Source organism: Grammomys surdaster, unplaced genomic scaffold, assembly GCF_004785775.1.
Source record: "Grammomys surdaster isolate TR1022 unplaced genomic scaffold, NIH_TR_1.0 64, whole genome shotgun sequence".
Classification (NCBI taxonomy): domain Eukaryota; kingdom Metazoa; phylum Chordata; class Mammalia; order Rodentia; family Muridae; genus Grammomys; species Grammomys surdaster.
In genome coordinates this window covers 13,443,849-13,461,973 of record NW_021604566.1, presented here as the reverse complement: position 1 = coordinate 13,461,973, position 18,125 = coordinate 13,443,849, and the positions used below count along the sequence as shown (strand labels likewise).

Below are 18,125 nucleotides of genomic sequence, written 5' to 3'. Positions count from 1 at the left end.
GAAACATTTTCTGAGGTCGCCTTATATGACATGAGGTTCTTGACAGAGAGGCCACAATTTTATGGTGCATTGGATGTCTTGGTCCATTGCAGCCAGATCCCAGGAGTTACCAACTGTCAATTCACAAATGCTTGCCAAGAGGCCTCTGTCTTAAGAACCATACAGAAAGCATCCTAAGCAGCACCGAAGCTGAGAGACAGTGCTGAACAGCTGTCAATGGACCCAAGGTGCCTTTAAGAAGGGAATTATCCTGCCTCCAAGCCACTTAAGGAAGGATAAAAGAACAGAGATGCAAAGGGCACCATGAAATGATGCTAGCTTTGAGAACACAGGGTTCAATATGTTAGACTAGCTTGCTTTACATTCTAACTCATTATTTGAAGTATGATCATATTCCATGTTCAGCTGACAAATGTCCCGTCTACTGTGCAGTGATTTTTGTATCCTAGGTACAGCTTTCCTGACTGAATTATACATTTTATAAGGCAACCATGACCACTTTCTATACAGAAAAAAAAAATCAGTAGAGACTTGCCAGTATGTTAAAGATATAAGTGAAGTTCCCTAGTTGGGACTCACTCTTACCTTGGGAATTTCTGTATCAACTACTTTGAATGTCAAAGTAGTAGTAACTCTTACCTAGTTTTAGTGGGCCCTAAAGAGCTGAAACAATTCCTCAGATACGAAGGCCATCATTTCCTTCTTTATTATGCTTTTCAAATTATAGTTTCTAGCCATACTGTCTAGCACACTAGTTTTAAAGCCCCTTATGAAAGAATACTGTGGTTTATATATTCAAGCTCTCAGATGTATGGTTCAGCAGCCTCTTGATCTACCTTAAGATGGAGTAAACAGACTAAGAGAAAATACATCTTAAGAAATCCTTCCACTGCAGAATACAGTTCTTTCAAGCATTTGAAATTTTATACCTGATTGATAAGTCTGTTATGGCTTAAGTTGCAGTTAACAGTGCTTTAGGGAACATTCAGCTTCCACTTATGAAAACATATCTGCTTTATTCTCTGAAAGCCAAAGGAACACGCCACATTTTTGTATTCCCAATCAAATTGCATAGTTGAGGCAAATTCAATTGTGCTTTGCTGCAGAACTCACAGTAGGTGTTCAAATCTAAAAACTCTGACTTGCAAATACAAAGTCATGGTCAAGCTCACCTTTATCTGGAGTGTATGCTAATGATATGTGTGGTCATAGCCTTTCCCATGGTCAACCATGGACCTCAGGCTTCTACCAAACGGGAGCAGGAACATAAAGTGAACCTAGCAGACATGACGACAGATCTAGCTAAGCTCCTCCCTGGAGAAAAGAGGGGAAAGGCTGTCAGTCTTGCTGAGGTATCCAGCCCTCATCAACAGTGGCTGTGTATACTGAGTGTTGTTGGTTTGAGGATTGTGTCTGTGGAGGTTTAAAAAAAGAAAGAAGGCACAGGTGTTTCTCAACTTGCCATACTCAACTCAACCAACAAAACAGGCTTCCTTCTCCAGGCTTCAGCAGGGACACTACAGAGCAGCATCGGGGCTCTCCTCCAGCCCAGGGTCCACAGAGGAACTTATTGCTTCTGAGAAAGGTCCAGGATATGTCTGTGTGGTGCATGGGAAACCCTTTTGCAGAGCAGTTTCTTCATGGAATTCCCCCTGGGTGCTGAAGGCTGGACATGATGTAGCCCAGGAGTATTTCTCAGCTTTGCTGGGCCGGCCCACTTGCTCACTCACAGTGCTCAGTGGGAATTCTCTGCACCTCTGCCTCTGCAATCCGTCCTCTTTGTACTTGATAGAGTACCAGGCCAGGAAAATAAAAATAAAGCCAACAAACTTGAGGCCAGCAGCCAAGCCAAAGTAGACAAAACGAAATGATGTCACGTTGTACTCCCAGCAAGAGCCCTGCACTCCACATTCCTGCTGCCAGAGCATACAGGTGGTGTCAATCACGGCTCCAAAGTAAATCGGAGTAGGAATGTATGCTGCAGTCATGGGGAGAAAAAGAAACACAAAGATATAGCACATCCCGTAAGAGAAAACACATTTGTAATAAGCAAGCTGCTTGCTTGTCAGTGCCAAGAGAATGACTTTTGTTTAATTGAATTTTGTTAAAGACATTTTCATCTAATTGCAATTTACTTATGAAAATAAACAGCAAAGACTTAACATCTTCCACTTTACAACTCAGAATGTATTAGTGCTTTTTAGATTGACAAAAAAAAAAAGGTAGCTACTGCATCCTATGGGTACCAGGTCCTTACATTAGACACTTGATAAAGTTTTCACAATAAGCCTTTAGCTGAGTTGAAAGAACTGCCTATTGCCCAAAATTCGAACACAAAATCTTTTCAAACTTAACATTGGATCTTGACACCCTTAAGTCAGACTGGACCAGGACAAAAAGACGGAATGTTATGGGGACCAGGGAACAGAGAGTCTGGTCTAAGTCTCTTGAAGCTGTAAGTCAACATTTTTACAACAAACAGCTGGGGAGGTGGCTCGACAGGGAAAGTGCTTGCTCTGTGTTCGTGAAGATCAGCATGCAGATTGTGAGAACCCACGTGATCACAGCGGCACGTGTCTGTAACTCCAGAGCTGGGGAACCCTCAGGCTCCCTGGCCAGCCAACATAGCCAAAATGTTCAAACTAGTCCAGGATAAGGGAGACCTTGCCTCAAAAACTAAAGTAGAGCCAGGTATGGAGGTGCACATGTCTAATCACAGGACTCTGAAGGTAGAGGCAAGAGCTCCGTGAGCCCGAAGCCAGCCTGGTCTACATAGTGAGTTTCAGGCCAGTTGGAAGTATCCAGTGAGATCCAGTAACAATAAATATATACATGAATAATGAGGTAGAAAAACAATTAAGGAAGATGTCCAAATGCCAACCTCTGACCTCAACAAAAGTCCCACACTACCAACAGCTACACACACACACACACACACACACACACACACACACAGAGAGAGAGAGAGAGAGAGAGAGAGAGAGAGAGAGAGAGAGAGTCTCAATATAATTAACAAAATTCACTACAATGATTGCCTACATAAAGACAATATTTCTTTTAAAAGAGATGTTTCAAAAAAGAATGTTAAAGTACCAGGAATAAAGCATGCAAAAGGCCTACATGTAAAGGATCCTCCAGCCTTGTCAGCTGTACACCTGCTATTGTTGGTTATTGAGAATATCACGGAGAAGACCATGACCTTGTTTATAATCAAAACATGTCTTAACTCCATGGTGATCGGGTCTAGTGAGGTTTTTCAATCCTGTGATCTATAGTTTTGATTATCAGTCTATAACCCCATCCAATGAACTTCAAAACCACCATCTGATCTCATTTACTGAAAAACATGTTACTGTTTCTTAGAAGCCCTTTAAACAGGTTCAAGGCCACTAAAATTAATACACGGCTGCTATAAGATGCTAGATTCCAACTCTCCGGGGAGGGCCAGGACCACACAGCGGTGTGGACTGTCTTTGTCCTAAGAGCCTCCAGCAGAAAGGCCATGCTCAAGTCTAGTCAGGTGTCTTCTTAATAAACTCCTCTGAACTTCTCACTGACCCATGATGAGATTCTTTCCTGTAGCTCAGTGAAGAGACTTGTGTCTCCTAAGTGGAGGTCCTGGGAGGAGCCTGTCAGACCACTGAATGATGCCTCAGAGGGCTGTGCCTTACACTCCGACCCCACTGCAGCTAACAAGACACTTCAGATTTTCACTTCACAAAGGTACTTGGTGTGTGGAGATAATCAGAGTCGACAATTCATCTTTGAAGCTTTCGAAAATCCTAGGAGAAGTTGGCTGTCTCTTGTCTGGGCTGTGTCTAACAGACATCTCTTCCAATTCCACAGGAAAGCAAGCTTACTACATAAGATTCCATTACACACTCTTTGCCAACATTGTGCCCCCACCCATTCACTTGCCTAAGAGCCGTTCCTTTCAATCTCTGGATCTCTTGGGCACCGCTCTGTGGCCACTGTGTCTTGCATGTACCTCTACTTTATCTACTTCCAACGAGCACTCAACTTAAAGCCTCGGCCATTTGTCACCCCAGAAACTCCTTGATACAGAGCCTATTCCTTTTTATGCTTTGCATCCTAAGAACTTTTATAGCAGCCCATGAATGGTCCATGCACAGACTAAGAGCTGGCTTCACTAAAGCGGCAAGGAAGGAGGAAAGGAAAAAAGAGGAATGAAGTGAAACAGGACAACTCAGATCTCATGAATGGGCCTGTGAATCGGCCTTTGTAAGTAATTTGTACCTGTTGAAAATAAAGTCTAGGGGCTGGAGAGACTGCTCAGTGGCTGAGTTGGCTAACTTTCCCAGTCGTGAGCTAGAGTCCTAGTACCCATGTAGGCAGCTCACCACCACCCTCACTACAACTCCAGGGTATCTGATGCCCCTGGCTTCCTTAGAGACCTCTACTCCCATGCCCACACCTACACACAGCTATACATACATATACACAATTAAAAATAATAAAAGTAAATCTTTAAAATGAAGCCTACTAGTAAGATTAGATGGTAAGTTTCTTTTTTTTTTTTTTAAACTTTATTTTTATTTATTTAAGTACACTGTAGCTGTCTTCAGACACCCCACAAGAGGGCATCAGATCTCATTACAGATGGCTGTGAGCCACCATGTGGTTGCTGGGATTTGAACTCATGACCTCTGGAAGAGCAGCCAGTGCTTTTAACCACTGAGCCATCTCACCAGCCCAGATGGTAAGTTTCTTAAAGAACTGAGAAGTCTTTTTTTTTTTAATTTGGGGAAAATCAAATTTGGTGGTTAGCTTAACTATATTTCTGCACACACAATATAAATGAAGACAAAATTGTGCTGAGTAACATTCGCCAGGTGTTATTCTTTCCTGGCTTATTGGTGATTCTACAGGTGGTTCATCTTTACCCCAAATTCATATCAAATAACCCAACTCCCTTCCGAGAATAGAGCCAAAGTAAGTATTTTCTTCTCTCTTTTTTAACTCAATCATCACTTTGACAAATTCTTGTCTCTGAAAACATCTGTTTAGCCAGGTAATATGGTGTACACCTGTAATCTCAACATCTGTGAGGAAGAGGCAGGACATCATGGAAAGTATGTACTTAAGAAATTCCAGGCCAGCCGGGCGGTGGTGGCGCACGCCTTTAATCCCAGCACTCGGGAGGCAGAGGCAGGCGGATTTCTGAGTTCGAGGCCAGCCTGGTCTACAGAGTGAGTTCCAGGACAGCCCGGGCTATACAGAGAAACCCTGTCTCGAAAAACCAAAAAAAAAAAAAAAAAGAAATTCCAGGCCACAGCAAAGACTACACACATTGCAAGACCCAGTAAAAAATAAAGAAAGAAAGAAAGAAATACATGCAAAACCCCTAAACAACAAAAGTAGCACCTTTCGGTTTATGGCAAAAAGCACAAAAGCATAATTCCTAACTGGGTGCTATTTTATCTGAAATCCTCTTTAACCAGCAAAAAAGAATCTTCAAAAACTTTCCAAGTCTTATTGACACCAAAGAAGCCACTCCAGGTTTTTGTTTTTTCTTCTTTATTCCTGCTGGAAGTTATTGAAAGTAGTCAGCTTTGACCTCAGAGTCATCAACTCACACTCACTGCAAACAGAATTCCAGGGAGTGTGAATACCTCAGAAAAGAGGCCATTTAAAGATATTTCACCTTTCAAAACTGAACCATGAATGAAAAACAAACCAGTTTTCCCCCTTTGTCCCATGGACAATGGTTTTAATTAGTCAAGGGAAACAGCAGGTGAGGAAAACGAGAGACTGGCACTTAAGGGAACATGAATTTGAGGAAGTCAACTGATGGGCATCAAAACCAAAACAGTCAGGCAGGATGAGCGGGGGCGGGGCAAGTGGGCGGGTGGTCCCACTAGGTCCCAAAGCTTAAAGGAATGATGAGTTTCCTAAGTGTTAGTGTCTGCTGTGTTCACACAGAGCTTTTCTTGGTGTGCAAAGCCTCTGTGAACTTTTGTGACCTCTTTTTTTTTTTTTTTTTTTTTTTTTTTTGCCTTTTAAGATCTTTGCCTCAGAAAACTCGACAAGTGTACACTTCAAACAAGCCAATAAAAATTACACTAAAACAGCAAGGGCCTGAAAGTGTCTCAAATAAAATGCATCCGGTTTCCCTCACATTCCTGTCACAAGGTATCAAGAGAACTAAAAACCAAAATAACAAACTCATTACAAAGCTCTTGATTTTGATTTCTTACAATTTAAAACTCTAGGGGAATTTTGTACACCTTTGTATTCAGAGTCAAAAGGAAATTGTCAACTTTTAGTTGAAATAAAAAAAAATAGAGAAGTGTCCTTTGATCTTGTCAGATTCTATTACAACCATTACCAAGTAACTCAACTTCTGTTTTTAAAGGACCATAGCATTTGCCTGCTGTAAAGAGGAATTAAGGGCACACTTGGAAATTCAGGGACATACCAAGTGTTCGCAACAAAACAAACTGCATTCCCAGTGCGAAGGGCCTTTCCTCATCTTCCACAGACCTTGGGGAAGAAGAAGAAATCGGTTTAGAACAATGGTTCCAAGACAATGTCTGTTAAGTCAAACCTGCCTTAGGCAGAACCATAAGCAAAGCAGGTACCTTCCCAGAATATTTAATTCACTAGAATATACTAAACATCACCAACTAAGATTCCCTTAGTAAATCACAGGCTGGAGATGTCTCCAAGGGGAAGCGCCTCTAAATGGGACCCCCCCCCCAAATCCCTTCAACTAAGAAAAAATTGTAAAAATTTATCCTAACCATTGCAGTCTCTTTTTATCTGTTTGTAAGAATGTTCTAGGATTGAAAGTGTATCCAACAAAAACCACTCTCATAATTCCTCCAAAATTGGGGGGAAAGTATGTCCTGGCTAGTTTTATGTCAACTTGACACAAGCTAGAATTATCTGAAAGGAGGGAACCTCAATAAAGAAAATATTCCATAAGATTTGGCTGTAGAGTGTTTTATTAGTGATTGATGGGAAAGGTCCCATTCAATCGTGGTTGGTGCCATCATGAGCTGGTGATCCTAGGTTCTATAAGAAATCAGGCTGAAAGCCGGGCAGTGGTGCACACACCTCTAATCCCAGAACTTGGAAGGCAGAGACAGGCGGATTTCTGAGTTCGAGGCCAGCCTGGTCTACAGAGTGAGTTCCAGGAAAACCAGGGCTATACAGAAAAACCCTGTCTTGAAAAACCAAAAAAAAAAAAAAACAAAAAAAAAAGAAAAAAGAAAAGAAATCAGGCTGAGCAAGCTAACAGAAGCAAGGCAGTAAGCAGCACCCACCCCCTCAGGGTCTCTTCATCAGCTCCTGCTTCCAGATTTCTGCCCTGTTTGAGTTCCTGTCCTGACTTCCTCCAATGATGGACTATAATGTACAAGTATAAGCCAAATACACTCTGCAACTTGTTTTTTTTTTGTCATTGTGTTTTATCACAATAGAAATCCTAATTAAGTCAAAGTAAAAGCAGAAATTACAGACATACACATACGCACATGCACACACACATACACATACATGAAAAGTCAGAGAAAGAATAAGCTTCAGCAAGCCACATTCTCCCTGAAAATTGATGTTCTACGTAATCCCCATGTGGTGAAAAGACTGGAACCTATTGATTTTGCAATTAGCAAAGATTAAAAGACCCCCCTCTTCAGAAATTTGGTGTTAGAAGTCAGCTCATAAATTGCCATGCTTGAACACTTCTGAACATCTGTACAATGAGATGACCTTTATAGAGTCTACTTCACACTTCTCACAGAATTACAGTGGTAAAAGAATGAGATGTTTCAGATAAGTGTCTCCTAGTGATTTGCCAGCTCTGTATACATGGCTACTCCATCAAGATCTGCTGACAGTGAGTAAACCAGTGAGCCCTGCATGCCCTGCGTTCTTCCATTCAGGAACTGTCTATCTCAGTGTCCAGTGAGGAAGAAGCCAGGTGTGTGTGACACAAGCTGACACTCTCAGCAAGCATGGTGCTTCTGGTGAGTTGTCCTGCATTGTGGGGTTGAAATAATTGGTTGTGGGGGAGGGGGAGGACAGAGCAAAAATGGACTCCCTTCCTCAGGTTCTCCCTTCACCACATCCCTGCTCCCTCTAATCCACAGTGTGTTCTTCAGGCTTCCCAACAGTGTCCTTTCCTACCTGGTCATGTATGCAGAGCCACATATACACAGCCTTTAATGCAAGTAATAACAAATTGATCTGAATGGAACAAAACAAAAGTAACTTCCAAGGCATCGCCTAGGGAAAAAACAAAACCAAAACGAACCGAACCGAACCGAACCAAACCAAACCAAACCAAACCAAACCAAGACAAAATCCCAACCAGGATATGCTATACAGCAATGAAATCCCAACCTGACCAACCGCAAGCTCAGATTTCCAGGTCTATCCTGTCCTTGATTCAGTTCCAGGACTTTATACAACAGTAAAATCAATGAACTCAGCATTTTGAAATGCAAGCCCAGCATAATTCCTCACTGATCCCAAAGGTGCAGTATTAACTATCCATGAAGCCAGAGATAATACCCTTTGCAATATTCATAATCTAGTCACTTTGCCAAAGTATTCTTGCCCTTCCTGAGGGTCTGGTTTTCTTGAAGCTAACATAGAAATGGCTTGCTTTCCTTCTTCTTTTTTCTTTCTTTCTTTCTTTCTTTCTTTTTCTTTCTTTCTTTCTTTCTTTCTTTCTTTCTTTCCTTCCTCTTCCTTCCTTCCTTCCTTCCTTCCTTCCTTCCTTCCTTCCTTCCTTCCTTCCACATTTAAATTTAGGTGTATGCCCACATGTATATATGTGCACTCTTGCATGTCTGGTGCCTGTGATGGGGACAAGAAGGTGTCAAATGTAACTGGAGTTACAGAAGGTTATGTGTGTGAGTACTGGAAATCAAACTCAGGTCCTCTGGAAGAGCATTCAGAGCTCTTAACCACGAACCATCTCTCAGGCCCCATACGTGTGGCTTTCAACTCATGAAGTCTAACCTCATAGCACAAAGGCTTCAGACACTAAAAGCACTGGAAAGAAAGTTTGATAAATAATAACAGTGCCCAGCTGAAAAAAAATTCTAGAAAAAATAATGTTTCAGCCATCCTTTCTCTCTGAAATAAAAGCTCTCCCTTAAGCCCAGAAGAACATTTATGGGTGCCCGCCTACATGCAGCTTTTCCTATTCCCCCCCCCACCCCTACCCCCACCCCCCCCACGCCAACCCCACCCCACGCTTTGCTTAGCTTCTCTCCTCCTGCAATATGTTCTCTCTCACTGCCTGGTGCTGTTCTCACCTGAGTGTCACTATAATGGCCGATGGCTGGGCACACGCTGTGATGAAGGTAACTATGAAAAGGAAGACCAGGAAGGGGATGAGGGTATTGCAGGTGCGTTTGCACTTCCCAGACACAGCGTAGCCATTCTCGTTGAGATAGGTTTTCACGATGACCACTCGGAGCTGGCTGCGCTGGCCCACGGTGGGTGGGGTGATCACTTGTCGACTTTGGACACAGGTGCACTCTGTGTAATTTCGGACCTGAGTAGCAAATAAAGATAAGTTGTATGCTGATCAAAGATAAAGCCTGCTGTTGGAATATTGACAAAGTTAGAATGCTTAAAAATAACTATTGTATTTTAAAGAATGTGAAATGTTTCACATAAAACACTTTCTTAACAGCACTAACGGGTCAATGTTTGCCTTGATAATATCAAAACTTGCTAGCTAGACTGTTTAACCCTAAACTTCCCTAAGATGCTTCAAACCTCAATTCTGTGGGATGCCTCATGCTCATCTGGAGTCCGATACACACAGCTTGTAGTGCTGTTGAACTTGTAGACTCTCCAGTTGAAGCCTTTAAAACAGAAACCAGCTTGATTTTTATTTGTGCTCACCAGAGTGCCCCTAGTACACATTTGAACACACAATGAGTCCTAAAATAAGCATCTCTTAAACTCCTAACACGAGTATGATGGCTTCTGATGTGTAGAGCAGCGTGGCCTAGGGATGCCGGCTTCAGTCCCAGTGATCACGGACTTCCCACTGGCTACTCTAGTCTGTCATTCTTTCAGTCCCCTAAGCAGGCTGGTGACCTCCACAAGGAAGGATAGAGTTGTCATCACTTCAGTCTGTACTGTAGGCTTGGCCCAGTTCTCTGGACTCTGACAGACTCCAGCTGTCTGAAAACCCTACTGTGCCCCAAATTGATTGCTCATTTTCTCCAACACATATCTGAGCCTTACTGATGTAGGGCATGCTGTTAGTAGGCACTGAAGACGGAGGGTAAAGGAAGTCTCTATAACTGTACATTGTGTCTACTGAGCACAGACACAGTGATCAAAACAGGACTCTTCTTCAAGTTACTTGATGTTACCAAAACAAAATAAGAAATATTAAATGGGCCAATTAACCCTTTGCCAATTATGTTACTTTTTACTAAATGAAAATTAGCTGGACTATTTCTCATGGTAACTGCTTAAAACAGTGGTAAGAGCAGGTTGGGTGTGGAGTGTTTGGCCATTTAGGCCATTAAGGAATCCAGTCCTTAATAATATAACAATGTGCCCACAAGGTCTCATTCACTGCCATGCAACAGGGGGATCACTGTAAAGAAATGATCTCGTGACTTCAATAGGGTCACACTCCAGAACTTGTCAGCAATAATAATTTCCATGTTGCTCTCTGGTTTCAAATTCAGAATAAAAGTAGCACCCCCTAAACTCTAGGTCAATGGTATAATCTCTAGATTTGAACAGAAAAAGCAAATGCATTTTAACCTTTAAATTAGGGCAATCACCTCCTGCCTGTCCTCATGCTAACAGCCAAATTGGGCTCAGTAAAGAATAGAGTAGAATATAAAAACCTCCCACAGTATTAAAGCCTATTTATAATTCACAGGAGAGAGAATTCTCAAAATAGACTATTCTTCAGCTGACAGAAATATCTTTACTCTGGAAGTTAAGGAGTGGAGGAGAAAGTTAACTGACAGGCTTATGAAAAATGGTCATCGTCCATCTGCACAGCCTCCACTTATCAGACCAGCCTCCACAGCCTCTAATCTCTTTTTTCAGTGCCAATTATGGTAACCTTGACCTTCAGATCCATTACAAAGATCCTGGCAGAGGAACAAATGGGAAGCCCGGAGTCCAGCCTTATCAAGTTTCCCTGAGTTGGCATGAGTGCAAAGTAGGAGCCAGCTAATGAGGACCAGAGATCCACACCCAGATCCTGCCAGCACACTTGACAAAAGTGATAGCCCTGCACAATTTGCCTCTCAGGAGGTGTTTTTCAGAGGTGCCCGCAGGGCTATTTGGAGCCTCACGAACAAGGGAAACTGAAGTCATCGTGGGTCCCTGGGGTTCCTTCACCTGTCTCAAGATACTGGACTCATGATAAAAGAGGAACTTACAGAGTTTACTCACCCCAGTGGTAAGATTACCGCTGTTGACACAGCCAGCCAGACATGGGTTGAAGTATGTGATCCCATCTGACCCACAGACTGGCTCATATTCATGTATTTTACAACCACAATTAACATTACAGCTTCCTGTCAGATTCCTATGGGGCATGGTCAGAGAAGGTCTGAGAGAGAGAAAGAGAAAATGAAAAACTTAAGCAAGACTGAGAACAGAATTATAAGGAAACAGTCTTGGCAGCAAGCAAATGGTCTATTTTAGAGATATTATATCCCATGAATCAAATGTATGATAGCATGAATAACCTTCTATAGATATTTCCACAAATTTACAACAAAGCATAAGGAAGAAATATTTTTGTTTTCATCAAAATAGATGAAATTGATTTAAAAATAATTATCTGTGCTGCCCCAACCTCAGTTTCCCCCTTCATCAACAGACCAATCTCATGCCTGAGTCCAGTGACTTGACTCCTCATAGATCCTTGCTGGGAAACACTTGGTTCTGTGCCTTAACAAGTCTAGATGACGATTTAGTTCATTCTATTTGATTTGGGGCCCACTGGGGATTAAACCCAGCAACTGATGCACACAAAGCATGAATTCTAGCACTGAGACACACACCCTACCTTAGTTTATTATATAATATATATAATATAATATATTTATAATACTTATATACATTTGTGGAGTATTGTGCTATTTCAATATACGTTACATGATGAGCCAATCAAATTAATCACCATATTTTTCAACTCAAACATTGACCTTTTGAACTATGAAACAGAAAAAGTATACTTCATTATTGAATCTTTAAAATCATTGTGAGCACATAGCCATGAAATCCACCTATCAGCCACAGTTACCAGTGTAGGTTTTACTCATCAAAAACTTGAATTGTTCTAGACTAATTTACAAGGGAACACAGTAATCTTAGAAAACCAAAAGGAAGACATTTGCAATGGTGACTTGTTAGGAATCTTGTCACTAGCTTGACAGAAATGACTAAGGAAAATTAAACAGAAATCACTAGAAATGCCCAAATGCAATTCACAGTCAAACATGGCTGGCCTTGTTTCCCAATAGAGTCACTGTGCTGGATACAAAAAAGTGATAGAACATGTACGTTCAAGAAACTCCACCCAAGGGAAATCCATTCAAACCATAGCTATAAAGAGAGAGATGACATATAAAGGCACAAAATGGGGAGAGGGTATAAACTGGCAGTAAACGAGGGACAGGCTGGGTCCAGGGGGACACAGAAGAATGAGAGTGTCTCTTATGTCACTTTGTCACCATTCCTATGCAGTACTGATAAAATGCTGTTCCTAAAGCCAAATAGATCAGCAGAGTAGGTGCTTCATGCATCTCTTCCATAATCTACTGTCCATCCACCCAACAAATATTGGGGAATGTCTGTTGTGTCAGGACTTAGCTTCAGTGACTATGCTAGAATAACCTAGCATAGCCCACCCCAGTCACATGTATTGCTGTACAAACAGTACATATGCTGCTTATTCTAGGGCTTCTCAAACTCAAACTGGATAGTGAACCAAATCCAAAGCTGTGCTACAGTTGCATCAAGAAATCTCCTTACCAAAGCAAATGCCAAATAAATCTGTTCCTCCTTCCAGTCACTCCACAGAAGAAATCTAACTCAAGACACAATCATTATAAACTATTAGTATCAAGAAGTTTAATGTTTAAATACACACTGAAATAATTCAAATGAGTGGTTCTTAACAGGGACAATTTTGTTCTCCAACCCAGGGGACTTTTGACAATGGGTGAGAGATAGCTTTGGTTGTCCTAACTGAGGGGTACTGTGGACATGTTTGGGGTTATACAAGCATTCATCCAAACACAGCACAATGCTCAGGAAAGCTCTGCCTTCTACAGCAAGGGACAGGTACCTAGCCCAAGTGTCAGTAGTGCTTGAAGATGAGATGCCCAACCAATAAGCACATTCTGAAGATGATAAAATAGGGGTTTCAAAGACCGGTGCCATGTTAACAATAGACATGTGGAAGTGTGCTGTATGGTATAGCTTCACCTCACCAACACTTCAAGTACTAAACTGCAAGCCATGACAAAAGAGAGGAGCTTTTATTAGTCTGTGTGCTTAGTCACTAAAAATGACAGACTTCAATTCCCTGTCAACAGTTGGTATTGCTACTATTTAGAAGCTGCTTGGCATTTTCCTTCTGACAGCCAACTCTGCCTTCATGTGTAAAAAGTTACACATTACAAGTGCCTGCCACTTATGAGACTGTCCACTCAAAAGGCACAACCTGAACCCAACATCAAGGTATACTTCAATCACACAGACAACAGCGTCCTTCTCAGGGCTGTCTTGTTGGTGTCTATTTCAGGGAAATATTGCAATAGTAAAAAGTGATTTAGGGGCCTGGAGAGGTGGCTTGGAAGTGAAGTGCACTGGCTGTTCTTCCAGAAGACCCAAGCTTAGGTCTTAGCACCTACATCAGGCAGCTAGAACCGCCTCAAATTCCTACCAAGGAAGATGTCGACTGTCCTCTGCAGGAACCCCACCCATTGGATATATGCACATGCACACACACACACACACACACAAGTGAAAAATCCTAGCACTCAGAAGACATGGGTGGTGAGTTCAAGGCAAACCTGGTCTACATAATTTTCAGGATTGCCAGGATTATGTACTAAAATCCTTTCTCAAATAATAATAGTAATAATAATAGCAGCAGCAGCAGGGTCAATACTCTTTTTTATTATAATTTATTTATTTTTCTCAAATTGTAATTTATACTCATTCACACAGGGGTTATAAATACAGAAAGGCAGGATGTGGGGAAGGGGATGACACTGGAGTGTGGGTGTTCAGGGGGAATACAAATATCTTTCAGAACAGGGTATCGTCTGGGTAAGGGTTCAGGGGACAGGTCGCTATGGCTCTGTCTATGATTCGATTGTCCTTATCTAAGTTGGTATTATCTGCCAAGGCTATCTATTTACAAGGTCTATGACTACTCAGGCTGGTAAATTTCCACAAAAGCTGCCTGTTTACAATAGCTTATACCCATTTGTTTCAGTGTTTATCAACAGAGACCCAAGACTTGGTGTTAGTATACATGTATGACAGGCCTATTGCTGATTTTAGGCCTATGGCTGATTTTAGGCCTTCAGTGTATAAGCCCCTGACATCTCCTCCCAAATCCACAAATGTCATTGAAATCAATTTGTAAATGCCAAGACCCCTGGACCCCTGCTGCAGTACCCGGCACTCTAAGATGATCCTTCTCAAATGATCACAGTCAGATGTGATGTACCTAAGATGCATTTTTGTTTGGTTGGGTTTTGGCTTTTGGCTTTTCAAGACAAGGTTTCTCTGTGTAGCTCTGGTTGTCTTGGAACTCACTCTGTAGACCAGAACTCAGATATCTGCCTGCCTCTGCCTCCTGAGTGCAGAGATTTAAGGTGTGTGCCACCACCACTCAGCTCTAAGATGCATATTTACATGGAGATCTAATGAGGTTCAGCAACACTGAGTAACATTCTTGTGTACGAGCAGAGGCCTGGCATCTTCTTGCCTTCTAGCACAAATGGAGTTGTTTGCATGATCTCAAAGAAAGGGAACAGGGACAAGAAAGAAATGTACACTAAGTTCACCTTCATGTAAAGAAACATGAGTCTTAAATAATCTTCATAATAGAGACAATTAGCATTTGTTTAACAATAGCCAGATGCTCTAAGCTGGAGGCTGGATATGGGAGGAGGTGGTGTCTCACTTTCTCCCCTCTGATATTTTAACTTCTCAGCATGCTGAGATTGAAGGTTTCATCAATTGTACACAGAAGACAGCCAAGTTACAGCAATAGCAGATTGTTACTGTATGTGGTGGGGGGTGGGAGGGTCACACAGCTAGAAAACAATAAAGTTAACACTTGCTTTTGAGAATAATACTGTTTTGGACAAGATGGCTTGGGAGGAAACCGGGGTAGAAACCTCACTTTCTCACTAACATGGAGCTGGTTGCCCACTAAGAAAAACAAAACTAAGGTAAGATTTAAATGACTTGAGAAAAGGGATTACAAAGCAAAAATAAAAGGAACCATTATGAGTTTGGGGAAGAAAGCTGACCATGGCTAGAATAATGGATTGTTCGGCAAAGATGAGGGCCTGCTAGCATTGGAACTCATAAATTTGTTATGGAGTCAATCAGCACAATTACATAATTTCCCCTGGCAATGCCAGAGGACTAAGAAGCAATTGAGTCGGGGTTGGCAGGACACAATGGTATTAAGCAAAGGCTCTAGAAGACTTGAGGAGACCTGTAAAAAAAGCAGGTAAGATACAGAGTCTGGCTTCCAGATCTTCTAAAAATACATTTGAAATAAATATGGATTATAGGTAAAAGGAATAAAATCATGTGCTATTGGAGAAACAAAATACTAGCAGCAAGCTTCATGACAGTTGCAAGCAGACAGTCGTGAGCTCATTGCTCTGTGGAGCAGAACACAGTGGCGCCCTCTCTCTCTCTCTCCCTCCCTCCCTCCCCCTCCCCCTCTCCCTCTCCCTCTCCCTCTCCCTCTCCCTCTCCCTCAACCTCTCTCTCAGCTCCTTCACATGGTGGCTATGCCCCTCTGTCTTGCACTTTTCTGAGGTATGGCATCTCTCCTCTCCTCCACACTCTCCTGGCATGGAAAATCTTCTCCTTCTTCCTCTTCCCTGTTCCAAGCCCAGGAGATCCTAAAATCCCACCTCTGTTTGTCCTCCCCAGCTACTGGCTGTTGGCATCTTTATTTACCAATCAGAACCAAGTGGAGGCAGGTTCCCAGTAGCTACATGTAGATGCTCTCATGTAAGCAGTTTTTTTGGGGGAACATAATTAGCATTTGTAATACAAGCAGCTACAATGGACTATGACCATTCTTGTGATATTTTGGAGAAAATTATGGCTGCTTTTTGCCCTTGTCAAAAAAAAAAAAAGGAAGGAAGCAAGGAAGGAAGAAAAATCTGTCTGAGGATAGATTGAAGAGCTTTGGATTAATGACATTGGCAGAGATTTCAAGACATCCTAGTATTGATTCTGTCCTGTGGTCATTAGTGGTCACTCTTATGCAGGTCTATAATGAAAAGGAGCAAGCTGAGCAAGGGAAATTGCAAAATGTACAGTTTGAGGAGAAAAGGAACATCAGGAACTGTAATGTGGAAGACAAAGTTCCAGTGCTCAAGGAGATTAAGAAGTTTAAAGAAAAGCCTGATGCTAAAAGGAATAAAGGGAGTGGTGAGCTCAGGGCAAGACCCCACCCAGCTCAGCTTCCAGCTTGTGAAAAGAATTAAAGTTTAAGTGGTGAAGAAAGCCATAAATAATAGAAAACTGATACAAATGTAATTGAACAAAGATGCCAAATTCCAGTCCCAGCAAGTAGCAGAACTTGGCAGCTTCAGCCATATGGTTCTGGCTTTAGAGTCAAGGATATGAGAAAAGGGTTGTGGAATCTCCCTCCATGGCTAAGAAGAGCTGATGAGGCCAGGTACGTGTCAGGGGTGTCTCTGCATGGAGGCCCTGAGAGGCCATTCCATGAAGCTATGAAAGTGAAGGCTGGACTGTACTGGAAATCCCAAGGTGTTAGAGATGCCAGAGTTGTGTGATGCTTGTCAAGGAAAGCTGCAGACTGGATGTGGAACCAGCGCAAGAGAGAGATGGATGTTACAGCCAACAAAGCTGAAAAGAGTTGGCTATTTAAAGAATTCTTTGACATCAGTCATGGAGACGTACAATTAGGAGTTTGCCCAGCCGGTTTTCAGTCTTGCTTTGGTCCAGTATTTCCTCACCGTGCTTCTTTTCCTTCTTTTTAAGAAGTTAATGTACATCCTGTGCTACTGTGTGTTGGAAGTGTCTGCTTTTTACTTTGATTTTACAGGGGATTATAGTTAAGAGGTTGCCATAAGTCGCAGAAGAGACTCTGAACTTTGGACTTTTAAACAGCATTGATACTGCAGTAGACTATGGGAACTTTTGCTGTTCGACTGAACACATTTTTACATTATGATATTCCTATAAGCATATGGGGGTCAGGCAATGGAATGTGGAGATTTGAATAAGAATGGGCCCCCATAAGCTCATATATGTAAATGCTTAGTCACCAGGAAGTGGAACTATTTGAAATGATTAGAAGGATTAAAAGGCATGGTCTTGTTGGATCAAGTGTCTCTGAGGCTAGGCTTTGAGGTTTCAAGAGCCCATGCCAAGCCCAGAGTCTATCTCCATCTGTCAATCAGGATGTAGTTCTCAGCTCCTGCTCCAGTACCTGTCTGAATATAGCCATGCTTCCTGCCACAATGATAATGGACTAGATATCTGAAACTGTAAGTAAGCCCCAGTTAAGTGCTTTCTCTTATAATAGTTGTTTGGTCATGTTATCTCTTCACAGCAATAGAGCAGTGACTAAGACAGAGGCAAAGAAAAAAGGTAAAGTTATAGTAGGAGGAATATTTCTTAAGTTAAAGAAGGAAAAACTGTATTTAATTAAAAGGGTTCATTAAGTGGGCAGCATAATAAATGAACAAAATCCTTTGGAGATATCTAGCTCTTCACACGTACCATCCAACCTCCCAGCTATCCACCCAACCACTCAACCATCCACTCATCCATCTATCCATCCACTCATCCATCTATCCATCCACTCATCCATCCATCCATCCATCCATCCATCCATCCATCCATCCATCCAT

The 18,125-nt window shown here is 42.0% G+C and overlaps 1 protein-coding gene across 3 annotated transcripts in view; it reads right to left on the bottom strand.

The window, feature by feature from the left end:
• Window positions 1-1,423: 1,423 nt before the first annotated feature.
• Slco5a1 (solute carrier organic anion transporter family member 5A1) overlaps window positions 1,424-18,125 on the bottom strand; it is a 114,731-nt gene continuing 98,029 nt past the window's right edge. For 2 of the 3 annotated variants that reach the window (XM_028770229.1, XM_028770246.1), the window contains 4 exons: window positions 11,416-11,575; window positions 9,291-9,532; window positions 6,440-6,504; window positions 1,424-1,978 (listed from right to left, as the gene is read on the bottom strand). In XM_028770229.1, the coding sequence (XP_028626062.1) occupies window positions 1,518-1,978; window positions 6,440-6,504; window positions 9,291-9,532; window positions 11,416-11,575 (928 nt within the window). In that variant the 3' untranslated portion in view covers window positions 1,424-1,517. The remainder of the gene's footprint in view (window positions 1,979-6,439; window positions 6,505-9,290; window positions 9,533-11,415; window positions 11,576-18,125) is intronic. The other variant, XM_028770236.1, reaches the window with a different exon arrangement.